This window comes from Eleginops maclovinus, chromosome 9 (genome assembly GCF_036324505.1).
Source record: "Eleginops maclovinus isolate JMC-PN-2008 ecotype Puerto Natales chromosome 9, JC_Emac_rtc_rv5, whole genome shotgun sequence".
Classification (NCBI taxonomy): domain Eukaryota; kingdom Metazoa; phylum Chordata; class Actinopteri; order Perciformes; family Eleginopidae; genus Eleginops; species Eleginops maclovinus.
In genome coordinates, this window is record NC_086357.1 from 8,201,402 (window position 1) to 8,219,312 (window position 17,911).

A 17,911-nucleotide genomic window follows, 5' to 3' on the forward strand; every position below is an offset into this window, starting at 1 on the left:
TGTGCCAAACTCCATGTCGATCTCTGCCTGAATCGTGTGCAGAAATCCCTCCTTAGGCACCAGACAAACTGCTTCTACCTGTTAGTGTTTAGAAGTTAGAGAGCTGGGACATGAAATCAGAATTCCAACAAAATGTCATCACATTTTTCCTAGGAACTTAGATTACATCTGTGAAATTATTGTTGTGTTTATCACCCTCCTTATACTCATAATCTCCAACTGTCTGTAGTTGAGCCTTACCCTTTGTTCCACTATTTTATTCATCGTACCTGGACCATGTATATCGAGTAGTTGGAGGAGCCTGGGATATAAGATTTACATTGACAACCTATATGCTGTATCTGCTGTGCATATTACAAACAAAACCTCTGAACCTTTGATACTTCTCAATCTCTACTAGAGAAAGGGCGCTGACTAACTTAGGTCCCATTTCATCACATCATATGTTTAGCTTAACTTTAAATATTCTTGTTATCTCCATACTTCTACTATCCCCAGGTAACATATCTGTTAAAAAACCATTTACAAATTCAATATCATTATCACAGGTGAACTTCTTTCATAGGTTCCACTCTGGAATTGTATCTGTCAGCAGCCTCTCGGCAACTGATTCTGCTTTTCCTGTAAAAAATGTAAAGAAATGGAAACAATAACATCATTTATAAAAAATTGAATTGTTAATCATGGAATTGTAATTTAAACAATCATGCTGTTGAGCAAACATGTTGCCACTCCCCCTTTTTACACATCTTAACAAAGAGGTGTAACAAAAACCCGGTTGAGAAAAAGAACTTCAGTTAAGCAAAAATTCAAAAACACATCAATCATTATTCAGACACTTCAAATCATTATTGTTCAAACATCAAACTCTCCCGTTAAAGAGTGTCTCTCTCCATCCATCAGTCCTGAAAGAAACAAAATCTCTGGATTTAGTTTGTGTTAGTTCAGAACATGCTCAGTTAGTCTCTGTTCCTCTCTAAACTCATGCAATTGCATTGATCAGATGCAAACATTCATTCTCACTCACACAGTCGGGTCTGGTCAGAGTCAACCCAGAGTCAGTCATCAACAGTGCTGTTGTAAAACAACAGTCAGTCCCGGTCAAAGGTCACTCGGTCTCAGTCTTCTGGTCACGTCATGCTCTGCAGAGTCTTTAATTATTCCGTCATACCCTTCATTTACAAAAACATTTATAAGTTTCCTTTTAATTAGTACTGTTTTTAAAATATGTCTTATCATTCTATTAGGACAGCGCCGTGGTTATGTAGAGACGTCCCGGACGTATGCACATTCCAATCTACTCACATTAACCTGTCAAATGAACATATGCCAGATGTGTAGGTCACTGCTTTTTTGACCTCCTAAAGCGACAGCTTTATTACCACAATATATAATGTCAAAACTGTTGAGATATTGCACACATCTAGTGTCGCAGCTTGTGTGAAACCTTCTAAAGAACAACAACAACTTACTTCAATATACTTTACTTAGATTACATTAACAAAAACTGCTTCCCTCATGTTAAGTTAAGTAATTGTTAAGCCATCACTTCCTTTTTTAAACTACTGGATCTTTATCACCACCGAATTCATACAAAAATCTCTAATAGATCTTATTTCCAATACTCTTCACATACCCACTATCTTAAATCAAAACATTATTAGGATCTGTATGACTCTGCTCGATTCTCTTAATATACTCCATTATTTATGATCAATTTCAGTCTTCTTGAAAAATATTTCAAGTCTTTAATCAGGAAAATAATGTGTGGAACTATGAGAGCTTTGACATGTTACAACTACAACTTCAATCCATAAGAATGTTTAAAGTAGGAATGACTTTAATAATGGTTTCCATTCACGTGGTTAATTATATTGGACATGGTCTGGTATCTAATGTTGGAGTTATCACTATAACAAGTTTGTTTCATTTAAGTATCATATCTGAGATCAAGTGTGTACTAAATCTCTCTCCTTCTGTAGATCAAAACTCCCACAATTTAATTTTACCAAAGTCACACCTCGATATAGGCTCTGAAATAATAATAATAGGTTAACATGATTAAAATGTTCCTACCCTGTTCTCCTGACTCCTGAACAGGTTCTACCAAAAGTGTAGTGGATCTTGCTTATCTCTATAATTTCCCCCTATAATAATGTGTTACAGATTTATTTACTCCTTTACTTTAAAAACTTCCCCTTTTCAAATATCATTTACCAATCTATAAAATGTTATGTAATAAAACATTCGATATTTGATCTTAAATTTACAAAGTCAATTCAAATTCTTTAAATGTGTTCCACTTATGTGTTTATGTGAGTGAATGTGTTTACACAAACTCACCCATTCGAAATCCCCTTCCTGCCACCTCTGCTCTCTGGCTTGATGACCCCGACCTCCTTAGATTCTGCAGATTGACCTTTTCGCCCCTTCCTGTGCATCTGGTTTTTGACAGTCTTTGACTTTTTGAACCTGCATTCCACATCAAGCTTCTCTCCTTGTGCGGATTTTCATTTCAGCATGGGTCTGCTCGATCACCGTCTCTTGATGTCTTTCATGGGAGACGGAACCCCGTTTTCATGTGTCTCATTGTCCATCAGAATCTGTGCTCTGAATCAACCCTTGTTGCTCTGGACCTCTGTGCTCTTATCAGAGGGACTGGTGATGAGTAGATCTCTGTCAATCAGCATGATGCATGTTTGTTGCTGACCTGGGTGGAGAAGCAGACGGATGCAGTTCTAGACAAAGCCCTGCTTTTGCCTTCCTTTTCTATTGAATTAGTCAGGAAATCTCTGTGGGGGATGGTCTTTCGCATTATTTCAGGAGGACATGGGTCTGTCACCAGATTGCAGAGGCTGCAGTCCAGGTGGCAGCTTTCTTTAAATCTATGAATCTCAACACACTGGTTAAATAAGTCCACTTAATTTTCACTTTTTTAACTAAGCATGTGTTCTGTCTTGTGTATTAAATGCCATCTACTGTAATAACAAGTTAATTTCTAATAATAACATCTCTCAAATGCATTTGACTTAACTCCTTTAGGAAAATATTTTCTCCCATAATTCAAATATTCACATCCAGAAACCATATTCCCACACATTATCTTTGTACGGTCTCTGTTTTCTTCTACTATAAAAACATTCCAATGCTTTTTCAAAAAGTTAAAATCCCTTTAACTTAGCCTGTACAACCCAGCAGAGCATATTCACAGATCACTAAGATGTAAATGATTCAAGTGTAGTCATACGATTCACTCCTGTATTTATTTTCATAATTTCTAGTGTTAACACTTTTATCTATATTAATAATCGCTAAACTTCTTTTAACAGCACTTTCTTATAATTAATTCCCGTTCTGTAAAATGTTTCTCCTCTCTTCTCTACTGCTTACAGACAGATGACTCCTGAGTCTCCTCTCTGTGTGAGAAAAACATCAAAGTTAATTTACATGATAACAGCATTTGGTCTTACAAGAAGATTTGGGTGTCGCCTACACCCCCCTTAATGGCCTTAATCCCCTCTCTTACTCAAACAGGCTTTATCTTTATGGTTATTGCTCAACACAGCTTCACCCCCCTGTTCTGTTCTCAGTCTTATCAGAGAGTTACCTCTCTTCTGTGATCTTAGTAACCTTTCATCCTTTAACCTCTAACTCCCCACCATCTGCTTCTTGTTGGTAGAGAATTCACTCTTTTAAAGTGTAATTGTGTTCTTGCCATTTGTGCTTTCTCTGTTTTTGTCATTCTTAATTTCAATGTATCTGTCCTAAACTGTAACTCCCATATGGGAAAACTGGTGTTGGATTGAAGATAAACATCAGCCTTAGCTCTATTGTTATTCATACTCATTACCTCTCTGGTTCTTTCGTCTCTTGTGAGATTAACCAATAGGTCCAGACATACCGGATCCACCAAACAATATAAAATCACTACCATAATAACAGAGACACATCTATTTGCAAAACTCTGCGGGAGTTGCTGGTAGTTGGCACATATAACCGCATGTTGCCCGGATGGTTTGTGCGTTCTCTTGCAAGATTTCTGTCATTACCATTTGGACCTCAATGTACACTATTCAATACCCTCACCAGAGGGTGCTATTTTGTTCCTGAAATAATACTGGATATATATTAATTCATCCAGTAGGGGCGCTGTTTTTTCTTTCTGCCCCGTCTTTATTGGCTACTTCCTGACTGGTTTAGCCTCTCTGACCATTACTTCCTCTGAAGTTTTCTGTTAATGGCTGATGCTAACAGACTACGCTAACTAGGTTAGCCTATTAAAGACAAAGGACTTTGGGGGAGGGGAATAGAGAACCCGTTTCCAGATGGTTTCAAGCAAAACAGCACAGTTCAAAAAGGCCCAACACTGCTTGGTTCTTTAAAAAAAACCTCTCTGATTACGATTACACATAACACTTAACCCTACACTAATAATTTAGAAATTCTCCATGCCCTAACAATTTAAGTACTCTTCAAAACAATCGCAGATAGAGAAGGGACTTCAACCTCAGCTCTTCTCGTTGTAGTTGGTACCATAAAACAAATCTTTTCTAAATCTATGAACTATGCTTTGTTAAGTTCCAGAATCAGTAATGACGTCAGGACTCCAACCTGTGCTCTCACCATGCTTTCTTCCCTTCAACAAGCAGTAGTCTCGAGGAATTTAACCCCAAGCTACGCCTCTCAGACAAAAGAGGTCTTCCTTTTAATATTAACACTATTTGCCAACTATGACTGTTCAATAACGCAACACGCTAATCAGAGACTATTGGAATGTCGTCACAATTCTCAACGTAATTCTGTCGCAAAGATTACATTTACTGACCCACTCACTAATCACTCGATTAGGCCTTAACCTATTAGGACTTTTTTAAACTTACTTTATCACAAAATTATACTATCAATGCCGAAATACGCTCCAGAACCTTAATCTGAATCTACGCTGCCAATTTTAATTAGCACTACGTTACCGAACTTTAATCGATATTTACGTATTAATTTTACCTAAATCTCATTCTAATTCCGGCGTAAAAAGGACAAACACAGACAAACAAAACAAACAAACAAAAAGCTTTGGAAAACCCAGGACCGCACCCCGGTTAATTTCAATATATTCAGTTCTTAACTTTAAATAGCCAGTTCATGATTAACGACTCACCTCCAGACACTCGCATATCAAAATGCTATATAAACTATGCAGATTTTGAAATAAACAGGCACTGCTCACCTTTTTAAATGGGATCCAATCCGAGTGCCTGGAGTTTATGCCGATTCCGCGAAATCCCCGTCTCGTCCTGGCACTTCAAATCACGTCGGGGTCACCAATTGTAAGAAATGTTCGTTTATTTGAAGCCCAGGAGACGGTTTAAAATAAAGAAAGCAAAACTCCCTTAAAAGTTATAAAAGGAGTGTTTAATAAAAGGATGCAGCGGTAGGTTTTACAAAAGCTTCACAGCTGTGGCTCAATAGCCCGGGACACGCGTCCACAGGCCACTGACTGAGCGGAGCTCATCAGTAGTTACTGTCTGGCGGTCCGGAACAAAAGAGAGCTCGATTTCACAATCCTTACATGTTTTATAGAACCACCCCTTTCCGACCATACAATAAACAACTTCAAAATCAGACGCGCCCCGCTGTCGTGCTCTCATTGGTTGGTAGCGGGGGGCTGGATCCTCCTCTATAGGCTGACGTCGTCGGGGCGGGTCCTCTTATGACGTCACCGTCGCCATCTTGTTAGCGAAGTCCTGGAGCTGTCATCTACGATAGTCTATTATGCAATTCTTAGGAGGTTTATCAGTTATTAAACAGGCAACTGTATCATTGCAGCATCAATGAGTGAGAGGTAGAGGCGGTGTGTTTAGTATGCAACTCCACTGGTCCTTCTCCCTCTACTCATATATACAAAACAATATTAGCTTTATGCTATCTGAGGCTAAAAACAACATCCTGTAATACTACCGGAAATGGACAAATATGATCCGTCCAGAAACAGTGAATTATCTTTTAAAGTTCCGCTCTAATATATTGATTATTTCTAACAGTATACATGCAATCCAGAGCATGTATGCAGTACAGAATGAGAATCCCTCTAGAGTTGTGTAAAGTACAATGTGCTACATGGGTTTAACAATTATATACAAAATATGAACTGTTCATTTTGTATTAGTGGATTAACACTCAGTGGTTCACCATTCTTTGCCTTTGACTGAAAAAACACACTGATAGGCCAGACACAGTGTTCATTTCATACCTGTGTTTATTACACAGGTTAAAACATACAGTATTAATCAAATTACATTCAAGTGCAGCAATGATCAAATCCTGATTCGTAGTACAGGCCCAGGTGCTGGGGTGGAAACATCAACAAAAGGGATGCTGACAGGCTGAACAAGCTCGTGAGGAAAGCTAGCTCTGTTATTGGCATTACACTGGAGAATCTGGCGGAGGGAAGGATGAGGAGGAAACAGGAGAGTATCTTGGATAACCCATCCCATCCCCTCTATGCAGAGCTAGTGAAGATGAGGATTATGTTTAGCCACAGACTCATTCCACCTCGACACAGCACAAAGCGCGTGGGAAACACCTTCAGAATCAGATCAGAAATACTTTATTAATCCCAAACTGTTTTTTTTTTTTATCAGATTCTGATTGTGCCTGTAGCCATCAGGCTCCACAACAAGGGGTTAACCATGTAACTCACTTAACAATAACCCAGACTGCACATAAAGCCTGCACCGTTTGAACAATGACTTTGACCTGCTTTTGCATGGACACATGTGAATATATTTTAAAAAACGAACCCTAAATGTATATATGCCCACTTAATTCTTAATTATTTTTTGTTCTAACAGTTACTTACCTGTATATCATTTGCATTTGTATTTTTTCCTCCTTGTGTGTATCTGTACTGTTTTTCTTTCTCAATCTGTTGCGCATAAACTCCTGAATTTCCCCCACGGAGATTAATAAAGGTTCATCTTATCTTATTTAATTAGTTGCATAAGTGTACAACACATATTTACCAAAATAACCTCCCATGAACATTCAATCTCCTCATTGGTCACTGAAGCATGACTTTAACAATTTACGCTCCCTCTTGTTCCTTGTTCCTTGGTTCTTGGTTGTTATTTGAAGGCCATCCATCCATCCATCCATCTTCTCCCGCTTTTCCGTCAGGGTCGCGGAGGTAACAGCTCCAGCAGAGAGCCCCATACTTTCCTTTCCCTGGCCACATCAACCAGCTCTGACTGGGGGATTCCAAGGCGCTCCCAGGCCAGCGAAGAGATATAATCCCTCCACCTGGTCCTAGGTCTACCTCTCGGTCTCTTCCCAGCTGGACGTGCCTGGAACACCTCCCTAGGGAGGCGCCCAGGTGGCATCCTCACTAGGTGCCCGAACCACCTCAACTGGCTCCTTTCAACGCGAAGGAGCAGCGGTTCTACTCCGAGTCCCTCCCGGATGACTGAACTTCTCACCTTATCCCTAAGGGAGATGCCAGCCACCCTGCGGAGAAATCCCATTTCGGCCGCTTGTATCCGCGATCTTGTTCTTTCGGTCATGACCCATCCTTCATGACCATAGGTGAGGGTAGGAACGAAGATGGCCCGGTAGACAGAGAGCTTTGCCTTCTGGCTCAGCTCTCTTTTCGTCACAACGGTGCGGTAAAGCGACTGCAGTACCGCTCCCGCTGCCCCGATTCTCCGGCTCATCTCACGCTCCATTGTTCCCTCACTCAAGAACAAGACCCCGAGATACATGAACCCCTTAACTTGGGGTAAGGCTTCATTCCCTACCTGGAGTGGACAGTCCATCGGTTTACTGCTGAGAACCATGGCCTCAGATTTGGAGGTGCTGATCCTCATCCCAGCCGCTTCACACTCGGCCGCAAACCGATCCAGTGAGTGCTGAAGGTCACAGACCGATGAAGCCATTGGGACTACATCATCTGCAAAAAGTAGTGGTGCAATCCTTAGCCCACTGAACTGCAGACCCCCTCCCCCATGACTACGCCTCGAAATCCTGTCCATGAATATCACAAACAGGATTGGTGACAAAGCGCAGCCCTGGCGGAGGCCAACCCTTACCGGAAATCGGTCCAACGTACTACCGAGAACCCGGACACAGCTCTCGCTTTGAGAGAACAGAGATTGGATGGCCCTGAGTAGAGACCCCCTCACCCCATGCTCCCGCAGCACCTCTCACAGTATCTCCCTGGGAACCCGGTCATACGCCTTCTCCAAATCCACAAAGCACATGCAGACCGGATGAGCGTACTTCCAGGCCCCCTCCAGGATCCTTGCGAGAGTAAAAAGCTGGTCCGTCGTTCCACGACCAGGACGAAATCCGCATTGTTCCTCTTCAATATGAAGTTCGACAATGAGTAGGACCCTCCTTTCCAGCACCTTAGAGTAAACTTTCCCGGGGTGGCTGAGTAATGTGATGCCTCTGTAATTGGCACACACCCTCTGATCCCCCTTTTTAAAAAAGGGAACCACCACCCCGGTCTGCCACACCTTCGGTACTGTTTCCGACTTCCACGCAATGTTGATGAGACGTGTCAACCATGACAGTCCCTCAACACCCAGAGCCTTCAGCATTTCTGGGCGGATCTCATCCACCCCCGGGGCTTTGCCACTGTGGAGCTGTTTAACTACCTCAGTGACTTCCCCTCGTGAGATTGAAGTTGATCCCCCTTCATACTCCAACTCCGCCTCTAACATAGAGGGCGGAGTTGTCGAGTTCAGGGGTTCCTCAAAGTGTTCCTTCCACTGCCCTAACACCCTAACAGTTGAGGTCAACAGCGTCCCATCCTTACTGTACACAGCTTGGATGGTTCCCCATCCTGAGGTGTCGGACGGTTTTCCAGAACAACTTTGGTGCCGATTGAAAGTCCTTCTCCATGGCTTCTCCAAACTTCTCCCACACCCGCTGCTTTGTCTCGGCCACGGCTGAGGCTGCTGCCCTTCGGGCCTGTCGATACCTTGCAACTGCGTCAGGAGTACCCAGGGATAACATATCCCGCAAGGCTTCCTTCAGTCGGACGGCTTCCCTGACAACTGGTGTCCACCAGGAGGTTTGAGGGTTACTGCCCCTTGAGGCACCTAAGACCTTGAGACCACAGCTCCCCGCCGCAGCTTCGGCAATGGAGGCTTTGAACACCGCCCACTCTGGTTCAATGTCCCCAGCCTCCACAGGGATGCCTGAAAAGCTCTGCCGGAGGTGTGAGTTGAAGGCCTCCTGGACTTGGGATTCCTCCAGACGTTCCCAGTTCACCCGCACTACACGTTTGGGCTTACCAGGTCTGTCCAGAGGCTTCCCCCGCCACTCGACCCAACTCACCACCAGATGGGGATCTGTTGACAACTCCGCCCCTCTCTTCACCCGAGTGTCCAAAACATGCGGCCTCAGGTCCGATAACAAAATCAATCATGGACCTTCTGCCTAGGGTGCTCTGGTACCACGTACACTTATGAGCATCCTTATGTTCAAACATGGTGTTTGTTATGGCCAATCCATGACTAGCACAGAAGTCCAGTAACAAACCACCACTCTGGTTAAGATCAGGGGGGCCGTTCCTCCCAATCACGCCCCTCCAAGTGTCTCCATCATTGCCCACGTGTGCATTGAAGTCTCCCAGCAAGACTAAGGAGTCCCCTTCGGGAGCCCCATACAGGACTTCTTTCAGGGTCTCCAAGAAGGCCGAATACTCTGAACTGCTGTTTGGTGCATAAGCACACACAACAGTCAGAGTTTTCCCCCCCATAACCTGCAGGCGTAGGGAAGCGACCCTCTCGTCCACTGGGGTAAACGCCAACAAAGCGGCACTCAACCGGGGGCTTATGAGTATCCCCACACCCGCTTGGTGCCTCACACCTTGGGCAACTCCAGAGAAGAGAGTCCAACCCCTATCAAGAAGGAAAGGCCCGATATATGGTTCAATGTTGACGTAACGCAAGGTACAGACCTGTTGTGTCGTTGCGGGCCCTCCTTGCGTCGTTGCGTGCACCTCCCAAAAATGTCAACCTTTGCGTTGAGGCGATGTAGCCGTAAGGGCTGTGATTGGTCCGCTAAAACGACAAACGTCATTTCGCCTTTCCCCTGTTTTCAATTCCTACAATCCACAAAGACCGCCATTTTTAAAAAGAGCTAGAATGGACCAAGCAGAAGAACGTCTGGAAGAGGAAGTTCGGAGATATCCGCACCGTTAAGATTTTTCTTCGCGAAACTTGAAAAACCTGCAGATCTCGAACAGTTCTTGGAAGGAGATCTCAACCAACGTTGGGCTTACGGTGGATGAGTGCCAGAAAAAGTGGAAGAATCAGCGCGACCGAGTCGACCGATGTCGAAAGGGAATGGCGAAGAGAAGCGGCGATGCAGGCGGCCAGAAAGTCCCTGTATTGTTTATATTTGTTTCCTGGTTGTCACCGCACATAAAACACAGAACAACGTCTTCAAATTTCCAGCCGCAGGTAAATATTTGTCTGTGTTTTTCTGGTCAGCCTTTGTTTTGGCGGGAAGAGCATACTAGCAGCGCTATCAGAGTGCAAAACAAAACCTTTTTTAGTTCACGGTGTGATAAGTGCTTCAACTGATTGCCAAAAAAATATCTGTAACCTTTTCCTTAATAGCCCTAAACTGTTCTTTATACTGTACTCGCTAGTAATCCACGAAAAGTAGAGACGTTTCGTATTCGGTCATCGTAGACTTCGAATGTAGTGAAGACAATAGACAAAGACGAGCTAGCCCATCCTCTGTTTATGTTGTTGCACATTGTTTGAGTAAAGTTGTATTCAGCTTTCATGTTGCTAGAATCCACACCATTATCAAAAGTTCTAGTAGAAGAATTGTAAAGTATACATGCACAGACAAAGACCAACTATCTGTTCTCTTTACCACAGACCTCAACCACCTCAGAGACGTCTGATCAGTGCTTATCTAGTCCTGATCTTCCGTCGTCTGAGCCTCCACCATCATCATCATCATCTCCCCACCACAGTCGTCTACCCCAAACTCTTCTGAAGCAGTGTCTCCCCATCTCCCCTGCCCACCAGCCGAGTCGTCCCTAGTCTCTGTGCCAGGACAGTCTCCACTGTCCTGGGTGAGCCATAAGAGGAAGAGGCAGAAGGACCAGGACGACTGGATAGTCTAGCAGATGGGGCAGCTGGCCGAGCAGAAGCAGGATGTCCTGAAATCGATGGAGGAGTCGAGAGCCGAGTGTTTCAATTTTGGAAAGACAGTGGCAGACATGTTGAGGAGGGTGCCGTCGCAGAAGAGGCCTGACGTCATGTTCTCTGTCTACGAGCTGATTCACCTGAACCGTCAGCAGTAGTGCCGTCAGCACTGCCATTTTGTATAGCTCTTTGTAAATAGTTATTTTTTTAATTGAGTTCTTTTAAATTCTAATTCTTATTTTATTTTGTTGTTCCTTATAAATTTCATATTCTTGTTCTTTATATTATATTTTTTATATTCTTAATGTTTATCATAGTAACCTATTTCTATTTGTATTTTTTTAAAATAATTTATATTTTGTCGTTTTTATAGTTTGCACCTTTTCCATTTGCACTGTAAGAAAAGATAAAACAAAGTTTTGCTAAATGTGGTTGTTTATTTCCAATATGTACATGAGTGAGTTATAAGCAGTTTACATATTTATAAGCATCACTGTCCAAGTGTGCCACAGGACACAATGTCCGCCTGCCATGGCACAGCTCCTTGTGGCGTCTGAAAGAAGGCCATCAGGTCATTGCGTAAAGCCACTGCAGCTCTGCTGGAACGGCTCCTGGTCAGACGCTCGCCGACGAGTCCTCCTTCTGGGCCTGGCTCCAGAAGGGGACCCCGGGTTTCCTCCGGGCCGGGTATCCTCGCTTTCAAGTTTGTTTTTCATGAGGGCTTTTGAACCAATCTTAAGGCCGATATATGGATCGACATCGACGTAACGCAACAACCACGCAGCCGTGAACATTTATAGCATCGGGTTTACGCGACGCAATGCAATTCATCGCCACAACGGTAAAGGGCGCAATGTTTTTTGTAAAGACTGACCAAGATTATTTTAACGTATATCGTCGTCGATAATTGTATTTGTTTACCAGACGTTCTTCTGCTTGGTCCATTCTAGCTTCTTTTTTTTTATGGCGGTCTTTGTGGATTGTAGGAATTGAAAACCAGGGAAAAGCGAAATGACGGAAATTACGTTTGTCGTTTTAGCGGACCAATCACAGCCCTTACGGCTGTGTCGCCTCGACGCAAGGTTACACTTTGGGAGGTGCATGCAATGACGTAAGGAGGGCCCGCAACGGGTCCGTAACGTACCTTGCGTTACGTCCACGTTGAACCATATATCGGCCTTTGGTTACCTTGCGTTGCGTCGACATTGAACCATAAATCGGCCTTTAGTCTGGCCCCTTACCTGAGACCAATTTGCCATGGGAGACCCTACGAGGAACACAAGGTTCCAGACAACACAGCCCCCAGGTTCATCGGGGCACACAAACCTCTCCACCACGAGAAGGTGCTGGTTCTCGGAAATAGAATTTCTAATTTTCTAATTCTATGGATTTTAATTTGATTATTGAAACAAAGAACACCTTCATATTAAGGCTCGGGGAGATAACGGATTTAATCAGATAACTATGTTACAAAACGTTTTAAAAGACCTCCCTCACCGATTGCATCTCTGAAATAAAAACCTGGTTCACTCAAAACCTCCTTAAGCTAAACAGTAACAAATCCGAGGTTCTCCTCATCGTCACCAAATCCACTCTATCCAACACCGACAGCTTTTCCCTCACTATCGTCAACTCCTCTGTTTCACCCTCCCCCCAGGTTAAGAGTCTGGTGTCATCCTTGACAGCACACTATCCTTTCAATCCCACATCAATAACATCACCCGGTCTGCCTACTTCCACCTACGAAACATCAATCGCCTCCGCCCCTCCCTTATCCCTCACACTGCCGCCATCCTTGTCCACAGCCTTGTCACCTCCCGTCTGGAATACTGCAACACTCTCCTCTTCGGCCTCCCTCAAAAAACCCTCCATAAACTTTAATTAGTCCAGAATTCAGCTGCCCGCATCATAACTCGGACCCCCTCCATCCACCACATCACTTCTGTCCTCCAACAGCTCCAGTGGCTCCCGGTTCAGTTCCGTATTCAATTCAAAGTCCTCCTGTTAACATTCAAAGCCATCCACAACCTCGCCCCACCATATCTGTCGGACCTCCTCCATGTTCCCACTCCTTCCCGCTCCCTCCCTGAATGTTCTTTTTGGCTTTCATTTTGGCTGTCGTTGTTTTTTTATATTTAGTTTTTAATTAAACAATAATACTGTGTTTACATATAATTCAAGTTTTAAACTAATATTGCATAGATCAGGAAGGTTTTGCAAATATTCAACTGTTCACATAATTGAGATGAAATGTAAGTCAAGACAACCAATAGTGGTGTAACTATTACATGTAGACTGAATGAATAAAATGTGCAAAAATCCACTTTTGCATAGTTCCAAAGTTCCTAAAATAGGAATAATACAATATTTGTATAAAACCTTCCTGCGTCAGACTCTGCTTTTGGGTACTTGTTGTCTTTCCTGCTACAGCGGCTGTAACAGCTTAGAGACCTTATCTTGTCTACACGGCATCCAATGTATTGAACTCACAAACTAAGATATCTTTTTGTCATTAAGAAAAGTGTGGAAAATATTTGTCTAAAGATTTCTGGTTAATAAAAGATAGTCATCACAGTTTAAGTTTATTCAACAAATCAGAATGAATACAAAATCTAAAATTACCCACAAGTCTAACAAAAAGGTACAGGGTTCTTTGGCTTGGACTGCAGCTTTAAATGTCATCTGTATGCTATGAAATTTGACATTGAATTAAAAAAAAAGTGGTGTTCTGGCAGTGCTTTCAGAAAGCAAGTACAAATTGTGTTTGCTATGTTGGATATAATGGTTTATTCAAAGAAAGTCTGAACGTACCAGAAAAATATCTCTTTGGTTTATGTACCAACAAATGTAATCCAACCCTCACACTAAAGGGTCATGTAACAGGTGGTTAAAGCTCTTCCTTCTTCTTTAGGATTATTTGTCGCACCATTTCAGCTATTTTAGGTCGGATTTCTCGTACAGAAACTTTTGGTCCCCACGCTTCCACCACTTTGCCATCGACATCAATCAGATACTTCCAGAAATTCCAGTCAGGCTCCATTCCATAAGACTCTGCAATGAATAAAAGCATTCACAATTTTAAAAACAGTCTCTTTAACAACAGTGTAAATGATTGCTTAGCCTATAGATACCCTTTATTTTCCTTCAGCCCTTCTATGCAGCTTCTTTCTATTCAATAATTTTGTTTTAACAGACTTCTGTTGTCCTTTTTTACACATCTCAACACAGCTTCCACAGGCAGATTTTGTCACTTGCTGCCATATTTGATTTATTCTGATGTAGTAATTTTTTCCTCCTTTTAAACTCCTACAATATTACATGACATTACAAATTAGAATGTCTTGCCCAGGGACACAACGACATGCTGGTGGCAGTGGGACTCAATCCTACTCTCCCCTGATCCGAAGATCAGCGCACTATCCTAAGGTGCCATAGCCCCCTGTCGACACCCCCTATATTTGGTTTACTGTGTTTTTTCTGTGCGACATACTGTATTTTTTTCCTTGGTTTGTTTGCACCTTGTTATTCTTTACTTATATAGAGTTTTGCAGTGAAGACATATATGTAAGCCAATACGAAGGTTAGCATTGCAGGGAAAATAAGCAAAAAATAGTGTGGCTCACACACGTTTATGAGAATTAACTACTTTTTTTGAGTAGGGTCATTGGCACGGTCGCATGGCTGCACATCAATGCTGCTAAGCTAAAGGTTGACTTGTGTAAGCGTTTGGTAGTTTTTATTTAGTCGCCTCTTGGCACATGCCATTATTATGACACATAAAGGCTTTTGACATTGTGGGGTATTAGCTCAAGTATTTTATGTTGAAGAACAAAGCGGGAAACTCTCTTAAAGGGGCATATAAATGTGTCACAATAGAGGCACAAAATATACAAATATGAAACCTGAAAATGTTCATAATAGGACCCCTATAAGGTTAGGTTGACCACAGACCTTATTTTAGGCTTCTAACCATAAAGTTGTAAAATGTTTTCTGGGATTTAGGACTCATTCCTGCACCTCTGTATAGTTCTTTCTATCTTAGTACTTTTAACGCTCTGTCATACTTGTCATTCTTCTCGTTCCACGTTATTTTCCAGGTCGTTCAGCTGACTTTTCAATAATGCAACCTTTTAACCTTTAAGATCTTTATGCTGAATATACAGTCCAAGTTCTGTTATTCTAGTTGTTTCATGATTTCTGAAATATAATCCTTCAGATTCCACTGTTATTATAAACTTCTTTTTTTTCAGGCTCAGCTAGGTAAAGAAAACATATACATGTGATGCAATTAAAAAATCACACCATGTCTCACTCACCAACAAGATACTTGTAGACATTGTTGGCTCCAGTTCCTACAACAGCAATTTTACTGAACAGGGGGAAGGAGACTCCGTAGACTCTGCGCACGAAACTGTCGATGTCCTTGTCGCTTCCGGGCTCCTGCTGCCCAAACTGATTGCAGGGGAAGGCCAGCACGTTGAAGTGATACGGCCCATAGTCCTTCTGAATCTGCTGCAGGTCTTTGTAGTGTTCCTCAGTGAAGCCACATTCACTGGCTACATTCACCACCAGGGACACCTAACGCCAAAGACACAGTAACAGTCTTGATTGTCACAAATCAACAATCAACAACATCAGGGTTCACATACAGCTCATAACTGTAAAAATTAAGCACATGCATTATTTGATTTGGACTACAGACTGACAGTTTGATGATCCCATCATCTAGTGCTGACATCTAGTGTTATCATGAAACATTTCCAGGTTTGATATACAGTATAACCTTGTGGAGTTATGTGCATCACACAGAATATCATATACACAACCAAAACTATAAAAATAAACAAGTACACAATATGTATTTGTAAGGTACATTTATTCATATTGTGCTTAAGTACAAGTACAATTGTGAGGTACTTGAACTGAGTATTTTCCTTTTCATGCTACTTAATACTTTTACACCACTACATTTTTGAAACCAATATTGTACTTTTTATTCCATTTATCTACTCATCTTACAGGTTCAGATAACTACCTAAAACGAAATATAAATCAACAAATAAGTATACATAAGTAGGCTATACGTAAAGATATCCAGTAGCAATATAACGTCATTAATACTAGATTCACCTGTGTTAGTGTATCATACTATAGTAATTTAATATATCTGACGCTGAGTACTTTAACTTTTGGTACTATCCTTAAGTAAATGTTGATGTCTATCATTTTGTACTTTTACTTTCTTACTAAGATTTCGAGTCTCATCCTTGTAAGAGTGTATTTTACAATGTTCTTATTTTATTTACCTATAAAATCTGGGTAGTGCTTCCACCACTGCTATTGTTTGTGGGAATCTGTAAGTATCTGTTACGTTAACTGGGGACATTTGAACGTTTGAATTCTGATCAATCTCCCCTCCTGTTTTAAATAATTGATCTATCACGAAATAATTATTTCTATTAGAAAGTACAGTAGCCGACAGGTGCAACGAGCCCCGTTCACCATTTTTTAACAATCCAAACTCAAATATGTATTTACAGTATGTTCATTCAAAGGATCAACAATTGATCTGGCTGTGAACAGTTACTATCTCATTTTATGTTTGTTTTAACCTTGTGTGAATCTGTGCTGTCCTGTTTTTCACTCTCACTCTGTTGATGCTTTTAACTCCTGAATTTCGCCAAGGGGATTAATAAAGGTCAGTATTTTAGTTGATGTTTGTGGTTTTATATTTGCATCGCTTCTGAAGCTGCGGAGTGTTATTCCAAATTAATACATGTCAATATTTGTATGATTTCTTTGCTCTCATTTGGTGTCTGACAATCAGAAGTGGGCTAGAATCCTACTTGTAAAGAAAACCCTGTATGTTTTGTATAATTTAATGATTCAGACATTATAAACACATAAATCCACAGTAGTTACAGGCAGTGTCATATATCACTTCATTGTAGGGAGATCATTAGAGATGAACCGGTCTACTAATCAGTAGGCTACCTGGAGTGAACGAAAGCTGTGTGGAGCTCCTGCAGCTGCAGGGGCTCTGCAGGCCTCTTGCCACGTAGGCTAGCGGGGCTACATGATGGGACATCCCGAGCATAGACTGATCCGCAGAAGTGTGTTAGTATTTAACAACAAAATGCTTATTCGGAAAAATAAAGAAACAAAACTTTCCCATGCAACATTCATTCAAGCAACCGGTCGACATGCAGAGAGACCGTTAAAGGAAAGACTTTTCAGAGTAATGGTACAATATTGACTTTCAGGGCATGACTTACCGAACCCCGGTATTTTTCCAGGGACACTAACTTCCCCCTGCTGTTCACTACTTTAAAAGTATAAAAGTCTTTCTGTTTGCTCTCAGTGAGGCTGAAAAGAGTCAGCAGCACGGTGAGCGCTCCGGGAAGCATCTTGGTCAAACTGCCGACACGACAACTTCTACAAATTCCTGTTGCAGCGGGTCTAGCTGCTGGGGACCGGATAAACAACACTTTCTGCTTCGGATCCGGACGATTTTCGAAATAAAATACTCGTATAAAGAGTCAATGGTTGCAGCCAGTGCACTATACATTGCTGTTATGTTCTGTTGTGGTTTACGTCTAATATTGCATAAAATACGTATAATATTGTATAAAACATCATGACAAATATTACGACAATGTAATATGTCATTTTTGTAAATAAAGTATGCACTCCCCATCACCCCAGCAACAGTCTGTTCTGTCTGCTGCCGTCTGGCAGAC

General features: G+C 42.0%; 1 protein-coding gene across 1 annotated transcript; it reads right to left on the minus strand.

Moving 5' to 3' along the window:
- Positions 1-13,740: 13,740 nt before the first annotated feature.
- On the minus strand, positions 13,741-17,635 carry gpx7 (glutathione peroxidase 7). Its single transcript, XM_063891691.1, has 3 exons — positions 17,447-17,635; positions 15,488-15,749; positions 13,741-14,222 (listed from the first exon to the last, which is right to left on the minus strand). Exons 1-3 carry the CDS (start codon positions 17,576-17,578, stop codon positions 14,059-14,061), a joined length of 558 nt encoding a protein of 185 aa, XP_063747761.1. The 5' UTR covers positions 17,579-17,635; the 3' UTR covers positions 13,741-14,058.
- Between the last annotated feature and the right edge of the window lie 276 nt (positions 17,636-17,911).

What these genes read in the sequence shown, in the direction of transcription:
- gpx7 (XM_063891691.1), bottom strand. Translation starts at nt 17,578, where the DNA reads ATGCTTCCCGGAGCGCTCACCGTGCTGCTGACTCTTTTCAGCCTCACT. An exon ending in TGGAAAAATACCGGGGTTCG is followed by an intron (nt 15,750 to 17,446) that starts GTAAGTCATGCC and finishes CTTTGGCGTTAG; the next exon opens with GTGTCCCTGGTGGTGAATGT. An exon ending in TGTCTACAAGTATCTTGTTG is followed by an intron (nt 14,223 to 15,487) that starts GTGAGTGAGACA and finishes TATTCATTGCAG; the next exon opens with AGTCTTATGGAATGGAGCCT.